Below are 20,690 nucleotides of genomic sequence, written 5' to 3'. Positions count from 1 at the left end.
GGTGGGCAGCTACCAAAGGAGGCAGATTTAAAAAGGCCGCTGAACGAGGCTTTATTGAGATATCAGGATGGAACTCTTATCAGAGTGAGCTGGAGAAGGGTCTGAAGAGAAACAGCTTGGAAGCTCTACCGGACTGGACTTTTATGGGGCTTACAGCAGGAAGGGAAGGTCTTGGGACAGGAAAAGGTGTTTTTGGAGTCCCTTGTCCCGCTGGAGTTGGTCAGGGGAGCTTGGCTGAACTCTGCGATTGGCCAGGAGGTCCTGATGACTGACAGGCATGAGTCAGGAGATCCCGCTGATTGACAGGCATTTCTGTTGGGTGCCTGATAGGCGCCTGATAGATGTTTCTTTTGCACGTGGTCTGCTTTGTTGTAAGTCACAGCCACCAACCTGACTTAGTCTAAGACATTTACCTTTTCCTTGTTTTTTGCTGTTAATCCTTTCATCCATTTAAAACACCAGCTAGGGGCTGGAGATAATAGCTCAGTTGGTAGAGTGCTTGACTGGCATGTACAAGGCCCTGGGTTCAATCCCCAGCACTGCCACAAAAACAAACAAAACACCAGCTAACTCTTACCACTTTCTCTTCTTGGCCCCATCCCCTCTTGAACATAGTAGCTTCCTGTTTGTCCACAATTCCTACACCCAGGCAGGGGAGGGGGGAGCTAAAACATTAAGGAAATAATTCTTAACAATTGTGAGAAGACATATTTAGATTCGTGTGTGTGTGTGTGTGTGTGTGTGTGTGTGTCACGAGCAGGACTGCAGCGAGGTCCCGTGATCGTCCCCAGGTGGTCCTGGAGTCAGGATCACCTCTGCTCCAGGTAACCGCTCCCAGCCAACGATCCGTGTCCTGAAGAAAGAAGCCGCTGCACACGAGATGCCTTTTCGAATGCTCGGTTTATTCACACCAGGTTTCATCACATCACACGAGGGGCTCAGTTCGCTCGATGTTAACCCACTGGCATCGTGTATCTGAACTGGCCAAAGAGCTCAGCCTTCCTGGCCCTTAAATACTATAGTTGTTTACAACACTTCAAACCAAAACATGGCTTCTATCTCTTATCCTATCCTCACAGATTATGTTTACACTGCATCACAACACACTTATCCTAAACTACCACACTTGTTTGTGCTAAAATACATCAAAATAGTCCTTATCTAACTCACACATATTTCTAACTTATGCACCCTTCTTCATCAAAACATGTTTACTTCAAATTCTCCTGTCAGTGTGTGTGTATGTGTGTAAAAGACAGAATATTTGTTAGAGGTGGGTGTCTCCAAATCCCAAGAGAGCAAAAATGGGGATCTCCTTCAGTGGAAGTCTCCGTGTGTGACTATGGCTCCATCAGAGCTCAGATCCTGGGATGAGGAAAGAGGAAGGAAAAATAAATAAATAATAAAATAAATAAATAAAAATAAATAAAAACAGAAAGAAAAGGACTGGGTCACTTAGCACCTCCTACAATTACTCTTTCTAAAGGCATGCCTGAAAAAGATCAAGCTTGCTCTCGAGGGTGTGGCAGCCGGTGGGGACACCCCAGGTCGCCCACTGAGTTCTCACAGGGGGCGACTTGCCCCAAGTGCCAGGTTGAGCGCAAGCTGGGCTGGATCTCACGGTTCACTCACGTCAGTTCATCAGAGTGGCCACAGGAAAGGACGTGGTGGTCATCGGACGTCCTCAAGCCCCTAGGGCTAAGCGAAACCCAGCGCCCCGCCCTCACCCCGCCCGAGGCAGGACTTCAAACCTCCGGGACCGCTGCGGAGTCAGCTAGACGGCCACTCCCACAGCTGCCACCTCTGGCTCTCCAGAGGGGACCCCGCGGGGCCTGCCCTTGCGCCCCACGTGACTTCCTGAAAGCCTAGGGCACCGCCTCTCTCCAACTTAGTTTCGTTTCCTCGGCTGCCTGGGGACGGTCGCGCCGCGGTCCCCTGCCGTGCTAGCGTGTCTCATCCGGTGTCCCCAGGAGCGCCATGGCGGAGCTGTTCCTGCTGGCGGAGGAGCTGTCGTGCTCCATCTGCCTGGAGCTCTTCAAGGAGCCGGTCACCACCCCGTGTGGCCACAACTTTTGCCGATCGTGCCTGGACGAGACGTGGGCTGTCCAGGGCAAGCCGTACCGGTGTCCCCAGTGCCGCGCCGTGTCCCCGTCGCTCCCGGAGTTGCGAAAGAACACGGTGCTGTGCGCGGTGGTGGACCAGTACCTACAGGCCGAGCTGGAGCAGGCGCCCGTGGCCGACTGGACGCCACCTTCCCCTCCCAAGGTCCCCAGTCCCGCCACCCAGGTGTTCTGTGACCACTGCCTGAAAGCGGAGGCCGTGAAGACCTGCCTGGTGTGCATGGCCTCCTTCTGTCCGGAGCACTTGCGGCCACACCTCGAGAGTCCTGCCTTCCAAGACCACCAGTTGCAGCTGCCGGTTCGAAACCTGCTGAAACGAAAATGTTCTCGGCACAACCGCCTGCGGGACCTGTTCTGCCCCACACATGGCGAGTGTATCTGCCACGTCTGCCTGGTGGACCACAAGACCTGCTCTCCAGTCGCCCTGAGCCAGGCCAGCACCGATCTGCAGGTAGGGTATGGTCGTGGAGGATGCCCAGAGCAGCCTGGGCCTGCTGCTGGGTTGTGGAGAGGGGCCGGGTTTGCTAGTTCACAGCCATCTGGGTGACAGGCCACCTAGGCAGGTGCGTATCCCCAGTGACGGATGGAGCTGGGAAATTATGTCGCCCTTCCCCTTATCCATTGTGGCCATCCCCCTGTTGCTCCCCGAAAGAACAGTTTTACAGAAGGAATAATTGAAGTCACAGGTGCGGTAGCTTGTGCTTATCTGATGGTTTTTAGTAAGGGTTCTGAGTGTCAAAGAGGACCCTGGAGGTTCCCTCACTAAATGCTGGCAACCCCTAGGAGGTGTGTATTACTTGTTCCGTTTCACAGATCAGGCAACCGAGGTCCAGAGAAGTTAACTTAGCAAAGCCAGTGTAGCAAAGTTGCCAGGCCAGCTGGGACCCAGATTGGTTTGATACACCATTTGCAGTTTTCCCCTGGGGACTAGAATTCCAATCTCTATAGAGTTCAGAGCGGGGAACATTCTGGGAGGCTTGAGGTCACATAAGCAAAAGTCTTGCTGGGATGGAGAGTTTTGGTGGTCAGGGAGGGTGGACGGTGTTTCAGGAAGCCCCGAATTAGAGCCACTTGAAGAGCGAGTGCTCTTACACTATGGTGTCCATCCTGCTGTGGGACTTTGAGTGTGGAATTTGTCCCTGGACCTGCGTCCTCGCTAGTAAACAGAGGAGGAATATGGTGGACTCCTAAGGGCCTCTCAGGTCTATGATGTTTTTAGTGGTTTGGGACATCATAGGTTCCCCTTGTGGACTCAAAAGCAGAAGCTGAAGAAGTGTAAACAAACTTTTGTTCTATCAAGCTAAGCCCTGAAGTGTGGCCTGATTTCATCGCATTCTCCCAGCACTGTCAGGGAGAACAAGGCCTGTCCTGGGCTCTGTCCAAGGAGGTTTGAGACTGGGCGAACCTAGAAAGTGTGCAGTGCCAGGACCAAGGCCCGGACCTTGCTCCCTCTGGCCACAGCCCTGCCCTGGCCTTGCTTGTCACTCTGGGTCCGAATGGGGGCTTCTTTGGGTTTTTTCCCTAGGTCTTAGCAACTGGACCTCAAGGTATGTCTTTTGAATTGACCTCCCTTCTGGCATCACCAATTCAAGTTATAGATACCTGAGTCTCCACCTGTTCCCGGAAAGAACCTGCCCAGCCCTTGGAGCCAGGAGCCCTGTTTTGCTCCAGAGATGAGCAATTTGGGACAAGTCGCTGCAGATCTGAGCTTTGCTTCCTCATCTGCCAAATGGAATTGATAGCATTCCCGGTCCACCCTCAAGGGGAGCTTGAGGCTCCCTAGCTGGGAAATGATAAAAAGGGAACTGGAAATGCTAGGCTCGGAAAGTTATCGTGAGGGAGGCAGGCATAGCAGGTTGCCCAGCTGGTCTTTCCAAGGTTCATGGGCTTATTGGTGCAGCCTGGTTTTGAAGAGGCACTTTTAGGAGGCAGAAAGCAAGTAGGGGCAGGAGGGCTTCTCAGCCTGACTACAGCAATTGCTGCCTTTCAGCCTTTGGGACCCTGAGTTGGAGTCTGACTCAACTTTATGTGCCAAACATATATGCTTGGCTTTTTTTTTTTTTTAATCCCTAAAACAGGATTCTCTGCCATTTCCCACCCCCAAGTGTCTCTTTCTGTCTCTCTGTCTCTCTTTTTTTTTTTTTTTTTGTTACTGGGAATTGAACCCCAGGGCACTTAACCACTCAGCCACATCCCAAGCTCTTTTTTTATATTTTATTTAGAGACAATCTCACTAAGTTGCTTAGGACCTCACTAAGTTGCCAAGGCTGACTTTGAACCTTCGATCCTCCTATCTCGGCCTCCCGGGCCACTGGGATTATAGGCCTGCACCAGTGCACCAGGCCCAAGTGTCTCTTTTGCTGCTGCTCACCACTGTTTCAGGGCCACTCCTAGCTGGGCATTGTTCCCAGCCTTGGGTGGCTGACTCCGTGTGGGGTGGATTCAGGACTCTGCTGCTTCCTGTGCAGAGGAACACAAGTCCTTGACCTCTGCCACAATCCTCAGACCTTCCTTTATTTTGTGTGTGTGGTGCTGAGGATTGAACCCAGGCAAGCACTTTACTAACTGAGCTGTATCCCCAGTCCCCTGAAGTTCCTGGGCCTCTTCCCTTTGCCCTGAAGTCATGTGGGCCCCTATGCACAATGAGGGGACTGTCATATGTGTCTGGTGAATGGTGGGTGAATGGGGATGGGGTTGCAGTGCTAAGAGCAGCTTTTGGAGGTGAAACAGTTTCTAGCCCCTGGGTGTTCTGAGGTCTCCTCCAGCTCTGTGAGATCAGATGTGCCAGGATTTGGCCTTTGGCCCTAACCCTATCTCAGTTACTGGTAATGTCCAGGTGGAAGAGCAGTGTAACAGAGGTCAAGTCTGAAACATTGATGGTGGCTTGGGCTTTCTGGGTTAAGTTCATGTGGCCTTGGTCTCTGCTTCCAACCCTTACGTGTGACTGTCACTAGGTTGTTCAACTGTAGATTCAAGGTCAGGTTCCAGCCCTGAATATCTCTAGTGGAGTGGGAGAAGTGGAAGGAAGGGCAAAGTATGTTGAGCCAGCTTGTTGGAGGAGGGAAATGATTTCTTTTTTTCTAGAAGTTTCCAGCGTGCTCAGTTTCATAACGGGTCTATAACTTTAATATCAGCAACTTATCTCTGCCAATTACTAGCAATGCCGTCTTGCACAGGGCGCCCATTGCTCTGTGTCTCAGTGTCCTTGTCTGCGAAGGTTGGGTGATTCCTACCCAAGCCCCATAGTATTGTTCTTAGCTTTAAATGAGTTAATGAGGGTCAACACTAGAAGAGAACCCGACACACAGTAAACACACCATAACTGCTACCTGCCCTTATGAGGGTGGTGGCAATGGTGATTTTTTTTTTCTCCCCATTTCTGTGCCCGAACATTTGTCTGAGAAAAATGTAGGAGACTTGGATATTGGTATTGATGTAGGAGACTTACCAAAATAAATGAGGATGACATTATCTCCTTTCATATGTAATTGAGTTGTTTCCGGAGGTGGCCAGGAGTTGAGCAATTCCAAACTAGCTTAATTCAACCTCAGGGCCTGAGCGATGGGCAGCTGGGCTGCAGACCCTGTGGGCTGGCTCCTCTATATTCCTAGCCTTGATGGTCCCAGCCTAGGGTGACCAGGTGAAGTGTGCACTCTACCTTTGTTCCCCTGCCTCTCTGAAGCTGACGCAGGTTGCCCAGCCTCCTTCTAGAATTGGCAGATGTGTCCAGGGAAGACAACCGCAGAGGTCCAGCTTACGACTCTGGGTTCCCTGCCCCAGGTTCATGGTTGGGAAGTCTTCCCCTGCTTTCCAGCATCTTTTAGCAGATCGCTCTTCTATGATATTTGTCTGCTTTTCTGGTTGTCTGAATGAATTCATCTGCCATTACTGAAGTGGCCGCCCCAGCTCCATCTGTCTCTGTGTGAGCCTGGCTGCTCGCTGTCTCCTTGCCTCGATTCCATCAGCTGTACAATGAGGAGTAGTGAAGAAGTTCAGCATCCTGGATGGTGATCCTTAGTATGTCTTGACTAGGATCCTGGCACTGTGTGGGTCCACCCAGGAGCCCTGTAAGGCTGCAACAGTTGCATCTGTTTCATGGTCAAGGAAACTAAGTGGGAGACAGTTGGACCACTGGGAGTTAGGACTTGAACCTGTTTTTTTTTTTTTTTTTAATACTTATTTTAGTTATACATGGACACAATGTCTTTATTTTGTTTATTTATTTTTATGTGATGCTGAAAATCGAACCCAGTGCCTCACATGTGTGAGGCAAGTGCGCTGCCACTGAACCACATCCTCAGCCCTTGAACCTGTTTTATCTGGCTCCAAATCTTTACTTCTTTATTGACTGTACTATCCCCCTAAAAGGATGAAGGGAGGCAATAAATAGAATTCTTCGAAGAAAGACTTTTGGTGGCAGAAATAGTGGGATAGATATAGGGGGTGGTTCCTGGTGTGGGGGCTGGGAGGGGCTGAAGAGGACCTCTCTCTCACCCTTCCTTGTTTCCTCTGCAGGACAAACTGAGGCATAAGCTAACCATCATGTGCAGTCATATCAACGGGGCAACAAGAGCACTGGAGGATGTAAGAGCCAGGCAGCAGAGCTTCAGGGTGAGTAGCAGCTCCCCCCACAAACGACTCCCAGCCTCCTTTGACCTCCAGCAGAGACAGACAGGGCTCTGACCTGGACAGCGCTAGTTGCACGCACAAGAGTCAGAATTAATCAGCAACCTTGCAAAAGAGATGAAGATGAAAAGCTATGTGCCTGAAAAAGATCCCTCACAAGGCTGCAACTGAGAACTACCCGTAAGCCCAACCAACATTGCAGGAGTGATTACGAATCAGGTTTAGCGCTAGGGATGTAGCTCAGTGGTAGAGCATTTGCCAAGCATATGTGAGGCCTCTGGGTTCAAGAAAAAATTTTTTTGAACAAGTAAAAAGAAAGATTAGATATTCAAAGACTCTGTCCCCAAGCCTCTTGTTTATTGCAGCAGCTGTGAGTTTGTTAGATGAGATGTGGTTATAACAACTCTATTATGTATTAGCTTTTGTGGCCTGGGGCACCATGGAGCCTTAGTTTTCCATTCTGATCAGTGAAATCACAACTCCTCACAAAAGATCCAGAATTGCACAAAGGGCACTTTGTTAGGGACTTGTGGAGAGAAGTGTGTCTTGGGTAGCAGCAAGACAGGAGGATCCCCAAACTCCAAGGCAGGGGGAATGGGTTTATGTGCTAAACTAGGCAAAAATGGCCCGTGGCTAACTGGAATGCACCTGTCCTTTCGTAGAAACTATCACCATGCCCGACATCTGTTAAGTAATGAATGGTCTAGGGGGTTGGGGACTGTAGCTCATTGGTAGAGCACTAGCCTAGTGTGTGTGAGGCACTGAGTTCGATCCTCAGCACCACATGAAAATAAATAAAAGTTTAAGAAAAAAATGAATTTTTTTTTTTTTTTGGTCATGCTGGGGATTGAACCCAGGGCCTTGTGCATGTGAGACAAGCACTCTACCAACTGAGCTATATCCCCCCAAAAAAAGTCTTAAAAAAAATACTTAAGAGAAAGAAAAAAACCAATCTAGGCATTAGTGGCCAGCACAACATGCTCGGCTGACTACCTTAATGACTTTGACCCTTAGGGTTTGGGATGTGTGCCAAACTGGCATTTATTATGACCAGGATAACAGAAGTCACGTCAGGCTGGCTGTCTCCACTGGGTCCCCATTACGTCTTTGTTATAGCCTAGAAAGGGAGAACAGGAAGATGACAAGTGGTTTCCTTGTCTCCTTTTAAGCAAGAGACACAGTATGGCACATATAACTTCCCTCATGGGAAAGAGCTTGGTTATATTGCAAAGCCTAGCTGCTGGAGAGTGCGGGAAATGTAGTCTGGGCGGCTGCGTGCCCGCCTGAAACTCCAAGGGTGTTCTCTTCCTAAAGGAAAAGGTGAGCGTGAACATTGGAGCGCACTGGTAGTAGTCTGTCCCTCCCTGTGTGTTTGTCACATTGGATGCTGAGCTATTGAAGTTATCCAAGATGTTAAGGCTCCTAAAGCAGCACGAACAAATACAATGGAAACCTTCCACGTGATTTTAAATAAACATGAGAAACCCATGAAATCATTTCATTTTGATTTTTTTTTTTTTTTTTTTTTGCAGCACAGAGAATCAAACCCAGGACATCATATGTGTTAGGCAGGCACTTTGCCACTGACTTACATTCCCAGCATACAATTCATGCCGGGCACAGTGGTGCATACCTGTAATCCCAGCGGCTCTGAGGCTGAGGCGGGAGGATCATGAGTTTGAAACCAACCTCAGCAATTCAGTGAGACCCTGTCTCTAAATGAAAAAATGAAAAGGACTGGGGGTGAAGCCCAGTGGTTAAGCATTCCTGGGTTCAGTCCCTGGCACCATAAATAAACAAACTAATAAATAAAATGTGATAGTCAGATATTTTGCATTCCTGTTTTGGGTTTTATGTCTTTGACCTCTGATGTGCATTTCAAACTTATAATACACTTCTCAACTTAGACTTGTCACATTTCATTTTTTTTCCCCCTGTGATGGGATCTTGTTATGTTGCCCAGGCTGGCTTTGAATTCCTGGGCTCAAGCAGTCCTCCTACCTGAGCCTCCTGAGTTGCTGGGACTATAGGTATACATTGCTACACCCAGCTTGGTTTTTACTGTTTTCAAACAAGGCTGCTTATGAACATTCTTTTTTTTTTTAATAAATTTTTTAGTTGTAGATGGACACAATATCTTTTTTTTATTTGTTTGTTTGTTTTTATGTGGTGCTGCGGCTTGAACCCAGTACCTCACATCTGTAAGGCAGGCGTTCTTCCACTGAACTACAGCCCCAGCCCCTGAACATTTCTTTTTTTTTGTACTGGGGATTAAACCCAGGGGTGTTTAACCACTTAGCCGCATCCCTAACCCTTTTTAATATTTTATTTAGAGACAGGGTCTTACTAAGTGGCTGAGGCTGGCTCTGAGCTTCTGATCCTCCTGCTTCAGCCTCCCGAACTGCTGAGATGAATAGGTGTGTGCCACCACACCTGGCTTACGAACATTCTTGTGTGTGTGACTCTGGAGTAGGTGTCCAATGATTTTTCTAGAGTGTAAACCTAGGATTAGAGCTGGGTCTGGGTTGCGAGCACTTCATATTGAGTAGGTGTTGCCCAGTGGCGCCCCGAGGCCGTCATGCCAGTTTGTGCTCCAACAGAGTGCAGGCACGGGGACCTAGGGCCCTCATCCCACTGACACTTGGGACTGCAACCTTAGCCTTTTTGCCTGATGGGGGTCCTCTTGCCTTGGGCCTTTTAGGAGGCTACAAACAGGAAGATGGAGCAGGTGAGACAGGAGTACACGGAAATGAAGATTCTCATTGAGACCTCCGAGGCCAGCGCCATCCGCAAGCTAAAGGAAGAAGAGAAGAGGGTCGTCAACAAGTTTGACTCCATTTACCAGATTCTCCTCAAGAAGAAAAGTGAGATCCAAACCCTGAAGGAGGAGATCGAGAGCAGCCTGGTGAAGAGGGACGAGTTCGAGTTTCTTGAGGTGGGTGTGCCGAATCCTCTTTCTGCCAGTTTGTGCTCCCACAGAGTGCAGGCAGGATACCTAGAGCCCCCACCCCCCCGGGGTGTGGTTACAGATGCACCTGGAGCATTGGAAGCATCCCTGAGACACCTGCTGTGTTCATTTTCTCCCTGAGCCACAACTTATCCCAAACTGAGCGGCTTAGGAGAATTTATATTTACTCTGAGTTTCCCTGGCCCAGGATCTGAGTATGACTTTGTGACTTGTCTGCTTAGGGTCTTTCAAGGTCACAGTCTGGGTGTTGGCTGGACTGTATTGATTTGGAGCTTAGGGTTATCTTCCAGGTTCACCTATTGTTGCCAGAATTTACTTCCTTAGAGTTGTAGGATTTAGGCCCCTAGGTCTTCCTCCCCCCCTTCCCTTCCTTCCTTCAATTGAACCCAGGGACACTTTAACCACTGAGCCACATCCCCAGCCCAATTTTGTATTTTTTTTTTTAGTTTTTTATTTTTTGTAGTTGTAGATGGACAGAATGCCTTTAATAAAGACAGGGTCTCACTGAGTTGCTTAAGGCCTCATTAAGTTGCTGAGGTTAGCTTTGAACTCAAGATCCTCCTGCCTTAGCCTCCCGAGCCACTGGGATTACAGGGGTGAGCCACCATGCCCGCACGACTTTAGTGCTGGCTGTCCGCCGAGGCCTTCTCTCAACTTTGCAGTTTATTATGTCAAGTCAGCAGGAAAATTTCTCCACCTAGGGAGTCCCCGTTCCTCTTTTAAGGGCCTTTTTTTTTTTTAATATTTATTTTTTAGTTGTAGTTGGGCTCAATATCTTTATTTATTTTTATGTGGTGCTGAGGATTGAACCCAGGGCCTCCCGTGTGCTAGGCGAGCATTCTACCACTGAGCCACAACCCCAGCCCCTTTTAAGGGCTTTTATCTGCAGCTGTATGAGAAAGGCTTGGTCCACATCTATCTGGTCCCCTTGGTACTATAGGACTCAACTTAGTGACTCTCCTTTCCCAGCGAAGCATCCCTGTCCATCATCAGGTCTGGGATTAGGGCTGCTTCTCTAGAGAGAAAAGGTCCTGTGTCTTCTGTGCTTTGACAGCCACAGCTGGCAGAGTGGACGCACCTCAGGAGACCTCTGTCCCAACTGAGTTTGTGCCACCCGGTCACACATAGGTGTGACCATACACACATAGGTGGTGTGGACAGGCCACTTGTCATGTCTAGACCTCAGTTTCTCCATCTGTAAGAGGAGTGTCCTTTGAGATCTGTTCTAGCTCTAGGTCTTAAAGGGGTACTTTAAAGCCTGGTGACCTTGGACCTGAAATTTGAGCAGGCCTGTTGGACTTCAAACTTGCAATCACAGGAAGCTGCTCAAGGGATCCGTGAGGACTGAGCTCAGGTGCCGGCTTCCCCGGAGCTACCTGCTCTTAACCTCTTGGTTTGTTGCAGAACGCGTCAAAACTGCAAACAGTCTCTACGAAGCCAGTCTACATCCCCAGGGTGGAGCTGGACCATGAGCTGATCAAGGGTGTCTACCAAGGTGCCTTAGAGGTCAGTAACCAGCTAAGGCAGTCCCTGGCACAGTCCCAGGAGAAGAAGCCCGAGGAGCCCATCAGCTCAGGTAACTTCAGCAGCAACCACACAGAGCCCTGAACCCGGCGGGTCTCTGCCTCGGAGTGGGAGAGGGGGCATGGTCCAGAGCTTGGGAGCAAGTTTCAGAGGTCCTGAAACAGCTGCCTGAGATTAGAGGAGTCTCTGCTTCATCCTGACATCAAGCCATCCTTTTACAAAGACTTGGGGGCTCTAGGATCTGATGGGACTCTTTGAATGGGCTTCTTTTTGTCTGATCTTGAGGCCAATTCAGATGGGTTTTAAATGGGTGCTGGCTGGGTTGTCAGTGTGTTTGGTGGGGAAGTGGCTAGTTGGGGGGTCAAAGAAACTGGAATTCCCCCTTGACACCACTTTTCTTCCCCCATATCCAATCCATAGCCAGATTTCACCTCTTTTTGAACTCAGGGGCACTCAACCACCGAGCCACATCCCCAGCCCTATTTTGTATTTTATTTAGAGACAGGGTCTCACTGAGTTGCTTAAGGCCTCGCTTTTGCTGAGGCTGACTTTGAACTCATGATCCTCCTGCCTCAGACTCCCAAGCTGCTGGGATTACAGGCATGTAGCACCGTGCCTGGCCTGTGCCTATTTCTTGTTTGGAGGTGTCTTGCTGTGCCCAAAGCAGAGCCTGGTACATAATAAATCTTTATTGTATAATCAGGGTTGGGCTTGAACTCTAGCTTGGCCAGCTGAATATCCTTGCAGAAGAAATATGGAACAGGTGATGGCGAGGCTGCTTTATGGAGGTTATTTGTTGGGGCCAAAGCTGTTGAAGCCTGGTCTGCAAGAGGAGGGAGGGGAGAGAGGAGAACTAGCAGGCAAGGAACTAATGCTGACAGAGACTTCACTACCTGCTAGGAGCTGTGGTCTCACCACGAGTGAGCCGGAGTCATCCCCATTGTCAAAGCTCAGAGAGGTCTCAGAGGTCATAGAGATGGGTGATGGTGAACAGCCTTCACCTCCGCTACATTTTAAGCAGAGGAAAAAGAGGGAACACACAGAACTGCTCCTTCTATTACCTTTTTATTCTCTCTTGCAAGTAATTGGATGAGGAAGTCAGAAATGGCTGGTTATGCTGGGTGCCATGGTGCACGTCTGTTTCCCAGCAACTGGGGAGGACGAGGCAGGAATATCGCAAGTTCCAGACCAGCCTCGGCAAGGCCCTGTCTCAAAAAATTAAAAAGGGCTCTGTGGCATGTGCCTGTAATCCCAGGGGATCCGGAGGCTGAGGCAGGAGGATCTCAAATTCAAAGCCAACTTCAGCATCTTAGCGAGGCACTGAGCAACTCAATGAGGCCCTGTCTCTAGATAAAATATTTTTAAAAAGGGCTGGGATGTGGCCCAGTGTGGTTAAGGGCCCTTGGGTTCAATCCCTATTATCAAGAAAGAAGGAGAGAAGGAGGGAAGGAAAGACTGGCTGGCTGTGTAAATGCTCTCTTCTCCCTCCATGGCAAAGTTGGCTTCTGAGGTTGGGGTGGGAGGAGGAGCCACATACATTCAGTCCTTCTCTGGCACAGATGACTCTGGAGACCATGGCACCCAGTCTACAAACAAGCCCTCGAACCCTGGGAAGAAGTCCTCACGTAAGTAGCCCCACCTGGTTCCTGGCGTCTGCATGGCTGTGACTGGCTGGTGCTTTGGCTGACACAGGGTTCATCACTCCTTCCAGATGGCCGTAGCTCATTCCACACCACCACAGGGCCTGGGGCCTCTGTTGGATACAAGTTTGGCTACAGACCCAGAGGAAGGGCAGTGCAGGGCTGCCCTGCTGCAGGAGTGCTCTTGGGCCAGGAAGGAGGGCTTGTCCACCTGCAGTGGATATTTGGGCTGTCTGGAATGGAAGGTTACCAAAGCGAGGGTTTGTTTAAAAACATGGGCTACACCCAAGTCCGGGCCTCTGGGCAGAGCCCTAGAGGAGATGAGATGGACCGTGTCCTGAGGAGCAGAGGAGGCCATACCTCTCTCAGTCTTTGCTCTGTAATATGCTTCAGCTGTTTTAGCATTTCTTGCCCCTTTTCAATATTGCCCCTCTCCTTCTCCTCCACTGAGCCAATTTGGAAAAATGACAGAATGACCCTCTAGAAAATTTTCAGAGCCATGGAAGTTAAACTCAGGAATGAATTGAAGTTCTTCTATGTTGAAAGCGGCTCAGAATAAACTGGCTGATGTGAGAGACTAGGTAGGGAGAGAGCAGACCTGTCACTGCGTGTAAAAACACCTGAGAGAGGTGACTATCAGGAAAGAGCCTGTGCCTTAGGCTGCGTCCCAAGGTGCTGGTCTTTTGGGAGTGGGTTGGGGAGGGGTAGAGGTGAGGAAATGGGGCTCCTGAGAGAGACTGAAGTGTGTGGGGAAGGGGGCATGGAGCCATGTGGGGCCCAGGGGATCTGGCGGGGGTGGGGTGGGGGGGTGGAAGCCATCGGGAGAAGCTCAGCCTGTCTGTATGTAAAGTATCCCTGGCAGTATTTTCCAGTGATGGGCAAGGTGACAGAGGGATGGATCCTTCTAGAAGCCCACTTGAATGTGCTCTGGAATCACTTGGGGCTTGCACACCACAGATGGCTGGGTCTCACCCCTGCCCTTTCTTGTGGGTCTGGGGTGGGGCCCAAGATTTTGCTAGCGTTTTTTACAGGATACTAGGTGACACGGGTACTGCTGGTTTGGGAACCACACATGGAGAATCAGGGTTTCAGTCCACTCATTTCCTATAGGGCATACACTCCAAATATTTTTTTTTTGGGTGTAGATGGACACAATCTTTATTTATTTTTATGCAGTGGTGAGTGAGGATCAAACCCAGCCCCTCACATGTGCTGGGCAAGTGCTCTACCACTGAGCTACAACCCCAGCCCAAAGACTGTTGTGATATTTGATAAGTTTTTATTTTGGACTGACTTCTTGTTTCTTTGTTATTTTAAGCTGTAGATAGACACAATACCTTTATTTTTATGTGGTGCTGAGGGTAAAACCCAGTGCCTCATGCATGCCGGGCAAGCGCTCTACCGCTGAGCTACAACTCCAGCCCCTTAATTTTTGTTTTGTTTTTGCAATACTGGGGGGTTGAACCTAGTGGCACTCTTGTCACCAAACCATACCCCCAGCCCTTATTTATTTATTTATTTATTTATTTTGGTACTAAGGATTGAACCCAGGGGCACTTTACCACTGAACCACATCCCCAGCCCTTTTTTATGTTTTATTTACAGACAGGGTCTTACTTAAGTTGCTTAGGGGCTCACTAAGTTGATGAGACTGGCCTTGGAACTTGCCATCCCCCTGTTTCAGCCTCCTGAGAGTATAGACTAGATTATTTAGAGACAGGGTCTTGCTAAGTTGCTGAGGCTGGCTTTGAACTCATGATCGTCCTTCTTCAGCTCCTGAACCACCGTATTTACAGGTGTGCACCACGATACCCAGATCTTTAAAAAAGTAAAACATCCCAGCTTTATTTGAAGTGTTATGGCATTGTGCTTTAAGATAGATCAATTGCGAAATTATCTTTTTCAGAAGAAAAGAAAACCAAGAAACCCAGTAAGTTGGGTTCACCCCACGCTGGACCTGACACTGGCGCTACTGCTGCCTCTGCCTCGTCCAGCCAGACTGTCAGATTCGGAGCCCCTGGACAGTCGGTGGAAATGAAATCATCCCCGGATGGTGCGTTATTGTGTCCAAGGGCCAGTGGGGTGTCTGCTCTGAATTTGCTCTGAAAACTGCTCTCTGTTTCCTCTCCCAGATGCAGCCAAAACCACCACCTTGCCAAGTGCTGTGACCATCAAGACCAAGGTGCTGGAAAACTTCTTAGCCAAGACCAGATCTGAGCTCTTAGAGTGTGAGTAGCTTGGTGGTAGGAACGCAAGAGCCGGTGAGGGGGTGGGTGGGTGGTGGGGATCCAACAATCTAATAGGTAGTATCAGGGGAAGATCTAGGAGTGAGAGCTTGAGGGGACCCCTCGTAATTCCCAGCTTGGGGGGGTGTCTTCTCAGATTTTGTTAAGGTCATCTTGGACTACAACACCGCCCACTACAAAGTGGCTCTGACCGAGAACTACACCACCGCCTCCGTGGCCGACGTGCCCCAGAAGTACCGGCCACACCCCCAGCGGTTCACCTACTGCTCTCAGGTGCTGGGTCTGCACTGCTACAAGAAAGGGATCCACTACTGGGAGGTGGAGCTGCAGAAGAACAACTTCTGTGGGGTGGGCATCTGCTATGGCACCATGGACCGCCAGGGTCCCGAGAGCCGTCTGGGCCGCAACAAAACCTCCTGGTGCGTGGAGTGGTTCAACAACAAGATCTCCGCCTGGCACAACAACACGGGGAAGACGCTGCCCCCCACCAAGGCCACGAGGGTGGGCGTGCTCCTCAACTGTGACCACGGTTTTGTCATTTTCTTTGCTGTCTCTGACAAGTTCCACATGATGTATAAATACGTCGTGGACTTCACCGAAGCTCTGTACCCAGCCTTCTGGGTGTTCTCGGCGGGTGCCACGCTCTCCATTTGCTCCCCTAAGTAGGCAGGCCCTTGGGCTGGCTGCCCGAGGAGCACCCAGGTGGGACTCCTTGGAGAACTTCCCCAGGAGGATGGGGAGGGAGCGGGTGGGATGGTGGGAGATGGGATGGGAGGAAGGAGGTAGCCAGGGGAAGAGGGTGGGGTGATTGTGTTGTGGCCAGGAAGCTTTTCCTTCTACTTCCTGGTGCCCGTCTGGGCAGGGCCACCTCCTTCGGACTGTTTCAGGACATCTCCAGGCTGCGGGGGAACCTGGGCAGAGTTTTGGGAAGTCAAGTCATTCGTGCCCCAATTGCTCTTGCGGAAGACATATATATACTACTCATGGCAGTTTCCTTCTTAGGCCAGGGGCTGACTCTTGCTCTCTGGGGTAGCCTTCTGTCTTCTAGAGTCATTGAATTTCGATATATATATATATTTTTTTTCTCTTTTCAGTGCTAGGGATTAAACCCAGAGCCTGGCACATGCTAAGCCCAGGTTCTGTCACTGAGCCACACACCCAGGCTGAATTTCAACATTATGTTCTCTCGGCTCTCTGCATGTTGGGCTCTGTCTCCTGACTGTTATCTGTGCTGGAGGGAAACCATGGGTAGCCGGTCTCCACCTGGACCAGAGTTTCCCAGAGAAATAGTGGTTTCCCTCCCGTGAAGGACAGCCCTGCTTCCCACCTTATCATGTTCCCTTCATGACCCCATCCGTGATTTTAAAATCTTCATTTGAGGGCTGGGGGTGGGGCCCAGCATGAGAGCACTTGCCCCTGGGTTTGATGACCAGCACCCCCCAAAAAAAGTTCAGTTGAACAGCCTGTGTTGAATTTGTGATTGAGGGAAGGTCAAGGTGACCCAGATCTACTTGGAATGGATATCGCTTCCAGCCTTAACAAGGGACATCTGGTCAAAAGCTTTGGCTGTTGCTACAGAGCCTTGCTGGAGGCCTTGTTTCCTCCAATGGCCTGGGCTACACGGCAAGACGGACCCTGGCCTGGGTTAACAGAGGTGGGGTGGCTTGGCTCTTACTACGGCGTCTTGCCATGACAGCTCTCCTAGGCAGTAGCGTTCCCTCCCCCACAGTGTAGACATTGGACTGCCTGCTGCAGATGCCACTGTGGCTAGCTCAGCCACGCACCCAGCCACAGCAGGCATCTGAAGTCCGCCACCATTCAGGCCATGCATGGCTGCTGCATGGATCATACTCAGTCACCTGTTGGGGTGGCTATCTATGACCAAACGGCCTTTTAGCAGGCCCAGCAGGAGATGGCAACATTCCCATTTATTCCTGGCCATGGGCTAGAGACACAGCTCTGGCCCTCTCCTCAATCCTGTTGTTGACCTTGGTTCCTTCTGCTGTCTTCCTCATTTGAGCCCATTCCAGATACTCAAATTGACCAGGTTAGAGGTCAGGAAGACTTGTTTGAGGATCAGGGGAGGAATGAGCTAAAGAGGGTCAGATAAGTGGCTATTTTCCCTGTAGTGTTTTATGCAGTGAAAATAACCCAGTACATTAAGGGGCAGGAGTGAACGGATTTCAGAATTTCCCCCAAACTCCTTATATCCTGCTGTCAGGATGGAAGTTTCGACCCAAAAAATGTGAGGGGAGCTTCCTGAGTCTGGCTTCTTAAGAAGTCGTCATTGGGGAAAATAGGGACTCCAGACCTTATATATAGATATTTGAGAATTTTAACACATCTCAGGCCTTGTGCTGGAATTCTGGGAGACTCCGAGCAGCACTTGAGATTCCTGACAGATGTATGATCCATCATCTCCCAATGATCTCCATTCCTTGGGAGAAAAGATAATCATCTTAGGGAAGATATCCTTGCCATAGCTGGTATGTGTGACTTTCAAAGTTTTCTTACTGGCTGGGCATGTTGACACATGCCCGTAATCCCAGCGACTTGAGAGGCTGAGGAAGGAGGATTGCAAATTTGAGGCTAACTTTAGCAACTTAATGAATAACTTAGCAAGACCTCAGTAACTTGGCAAGACCTTGTCTCAAAGTAAATGAAAAGGGCTGGGGGTGTAGCTCAGTGGTAGAGCACCCCGGGTTCAATCCCTAGTACCCTCCTCCCTCAAAAGAAGTTTTCTTCCTTGCTACATAGAAGAAAAGTTCTTTGAAGCTTCTCTACTTCAAAGGTGTTCACAAGTATCTTTGTTGATCTGGAGTCAATGCATACTTGAGAAACAGCTGGGCTCAGAGGAGTAGAAAGTGCAAGAGGAATCCAGGACTCCTGCTAGGGCTCTCCTCTGCAGAAATGAGGGGGTGCTTCATGGCAAATGAGCAGCAGGAGTCCCTCTGCACGAGAGCCATCTAGGTGACTAGTGCTCAGCTCTGTGCAAGGTCGTTGGAGATGTGACCTGAGGAGTGCCTGTTAGCTGTCCTGACCCACCCACTCCATTTGCTGTGGTAAAACTTTACATTATCCAGCCTTGCGGGCCCACTGCGTGCACTGAAGACCCTAGAGTGGGAGGAACTTTTGTATCCATCTATCTTCTCATTTTTCAGAATAAGATGAGAAGGTAGCGGATGACTGTTCTGCGTCTGTACCATTCCATCGTGGAGGAAATAACTCCTCAGCTGTGTGATGGGGAAACCCTGGTATCCTGCAGAAGTATCCCAAATTCCCAGAAATACTAACATGAAACCAAAATCCTATCTTAGTCGGAGATACTGGGAACTGGCCTCCGTGATCACCCTGGTCATGAAAAACCAAAGGTTAAGGTCAGGTCTTTGTGTTATTCAAGACTGCCTGGCCAGTTATGTCTGTTTTAATTACGCTTCAATCAAACTGTGATCTGTATCCAATACTGATATGTTATCTCTTACCTGACTCCCCCACATCCTTACTGATTTTAATTAATGTCTGTCGTTTTTTTGAAAAAAATTTTAGTTGGTTCTTTTTATGTGTGTAGGTGGGTATTAGGGATTGAACCCAGGGGCACTTAACCACTGAGCCACATTCCCAGCCATTTTTACTTTTAATTATGGGATAGGGTCTTGGTAAGTTGCTTAGGACCTTGCTATGTTGCTAAGGCTGGTCTTAAACTTTTGATCTTAATGCCTTGGCTTCCTGAGTCACTGGGATTACAGGCTTGTGCCACTGTGCCCAGCTTTATTTGATTCTTTAATAAAATACAGGTAGGGGACTGGGGTTGTGACTCAGTAGTAGAGCACTTGCCTCATACCTGTCAGGCCCTGGGTTCAATCCTCAGCACCACATAAAAATTGTGTCCACCTACAATTAAAAATTAAAAAGAAAATACAGCTATAAACGGGGCTGAGACTGGCTGATGCGTCTTAGAAATTTTGAATGCAATAGAGTCGTGTTTGGTGTGTATTTTCTCGCATCTTGGTGCAGACAGGTAAAAAACAATCCTTGTCCATCATGCTGGACTCAACAGATGATGTGTACCATGCCTGAAGGCTACCACCAAGTGGCCCATTTGTCCAGATTCCACCCAGCCACTCCAGACCTCCGAGGCCTGGATAAAGAGTTCTCAGACTGACAGAATGTCTGATCTCCGCTTCCGGAGAATGCCAGGATCCATGAAAGAATAAGCCACACAAGAAAAATGGGTGAATGGTGTTGCGAATGGAGGGCTCACTGTTTTCTTCTTTCTACTGTTGCCTACATTTCAAAAAATTGCGTAATAAAAAGTGAAACAGAAAACAGCCCAGATCATTTTGCAAGCCCTGTTTTAGTGGGTTTTAACCTTGTTTGGGTAGGAGGTGTGCATTCGAAGTTATTGTATATTAAAGAATTTAACTGGCTTTTCTTCCTGGTTACTCAGAGGAGGGGTTTGAAATCTTTGGAATTTTCTGAGTAGGAGGAGTGTCTGTTATTCCCGAGCCGCTGGGATGGCACCTGAGTTTGTACTAAGAAATGAGATGACTCAGGATGTGATGAGAGGGTTGGGTCCTGAGCCAGCTGACTCAAGGAGGGGAGGGCAGGGCAGGGGTCCTGGGGATAGAGTTCAATCATGTGGCCAATGATCCAGTGATTTACTCAGTCCTCTACCTACATAATGGAATTCCAGTAAGATACCTGGACACAGATGCTCGGTGGACTCCCGGGTTGAGCACCCGGCTGGGCTGGGAGGATGAGGGGCCCTGATTCCATGAGGACATGGCAGGGAAACTTTGTATTTGAGACACTCCCAGACTTTGCCCTGTATTTTTGTCTGGTTCTGATTTGTCCTTTATAAATAAAAATGTAATACATATAATGCTTTCCTGCTTCTGTTGTTACTCAGCCCTAATCTTGTACTGCCTAGGTGAGCCAGCTGAATTTCTGCCCCCTCTATCATCTTTTTTGAGGAACGGATACCTGTGTTCTAGTCCAGGCTCTATGGGCAGTGACCAAACAGACTCCATTTTACCCCGAGACTCCATGTCATATAAAAAAATGCCTCTCCCTTGGGAACACCCCGCCTCTGTACCCATCAGCAGTTGCTTAGTATAGCGTGTTTGGCAACACAAAATGGCAGTTCTTATACAATGTAAAATTGCTCTGTTTTTGGTTCCCATTTTTCTTGGGCAATGTACCCTGTCAGAGAATGTTTGGACGTGAGTAAACATTTTTTCACTTGTACTTAACACAGGGTCATTCTGACCCACTTCCCCTTCTGCTTATGATTTTAGATCTCATGATGTTTGTTTCTGGCTTTGAATCATAGCAACAGCCACTTAAGAGTAATGTGGGTTTTGGAATATAAAGGTGTGCTCTAACCCTTCGAGGAGGTCAAAGGGTGTAGACTTGCCGCCTGCCCCTGGGCCCTCCAGCTGCGGAATCCTGAACACCAGCTGGGGAATAAAGATGGTTCCATTTCCTGCTCTAAGATTGACTCAGGTGATTTAGAGTGATCTCACCATAACACCTGCAGGTTAGAAGTTCCTCTTCAGGGCAGGCT

General features: G+C 49.2%; 1 protein-coding gene across 1 annotated transcript; it reads left to right on the top strand.

Annotated features, from left to right (window-relative positions):
• The first annotated feature begins 1,787 nt into the window (after positions 1-1,787).
• Positions 1,788-20,006, top strand: Trim25 (tripartite motif containing 25). The gene is made up of 8 exons (XM_005321597.5): positions 1,788-2,571; positions 6,636-6,731; positions 9,448-9,681; positions 11,119-11,290; positions 12,798-12,863; positions 14,785-14,931; positions 15,011-15,106; positions 15,261-20,006. Exons 1-8 carry the CDS (start codon positions 1,978-1,980, stop codon positions 15,788-15,790), a joined length of 1,935 nt encoding a protein of 644 aa, XP_005321654.2. The 5' UTR covers positions 1,788-1,977; the 3' UTR covers positions 15,791-20,006.
• Positions 20,007-20,690: the final 684 nt, after the last annotated feature.

The sequence above is a fragment of the Ictidomys tridecemlineatus genome, chromosome 3, assembly GCF_052094955.1.
Source record: "Ictidomys tridecemlineatus isolate mIctTri1 chromosome 3, mIctTri1.hap1, whole genome shotgun sequence".
In the NCBI taxonomy this organism is placed as follows: domain Eukaryota; kingdom Metazoa; phylum Chordata; class Mammalia; order Rodentia; family Sciuridae; genus Ictidomys; species Ictidomys tridecemlineatus.
This window is presented reverse-complemented; position numbering and strand designations above follow the sequence as displayed.

Excerpts from the sequence above, each read along its gene's own strand:
- Trim25 (XM_005321597.5), top strand. The coding sequence starts at position 1,978 with ATGGCGGAGCTGTTCCTGCTGGCGGAGGAGCTGTCGTGCTCCATCTGC. Across the intron at positions 12,864-14,784 it reads CCCTGGGAAGAAGTCCTCAC|AAGAAAAGAAAACCAAGAAA; the intron begins GTAAGTAGCCCC and ends TATCTTTTTCAG. Across the intron at positions 14,932-15,010 it reads AATGAAATCATCCCCGGATG|ATGCAGCCAAAACCACCACC; the intron begins GTGCGTTATTGT and ends TTCCTCTCCCAG.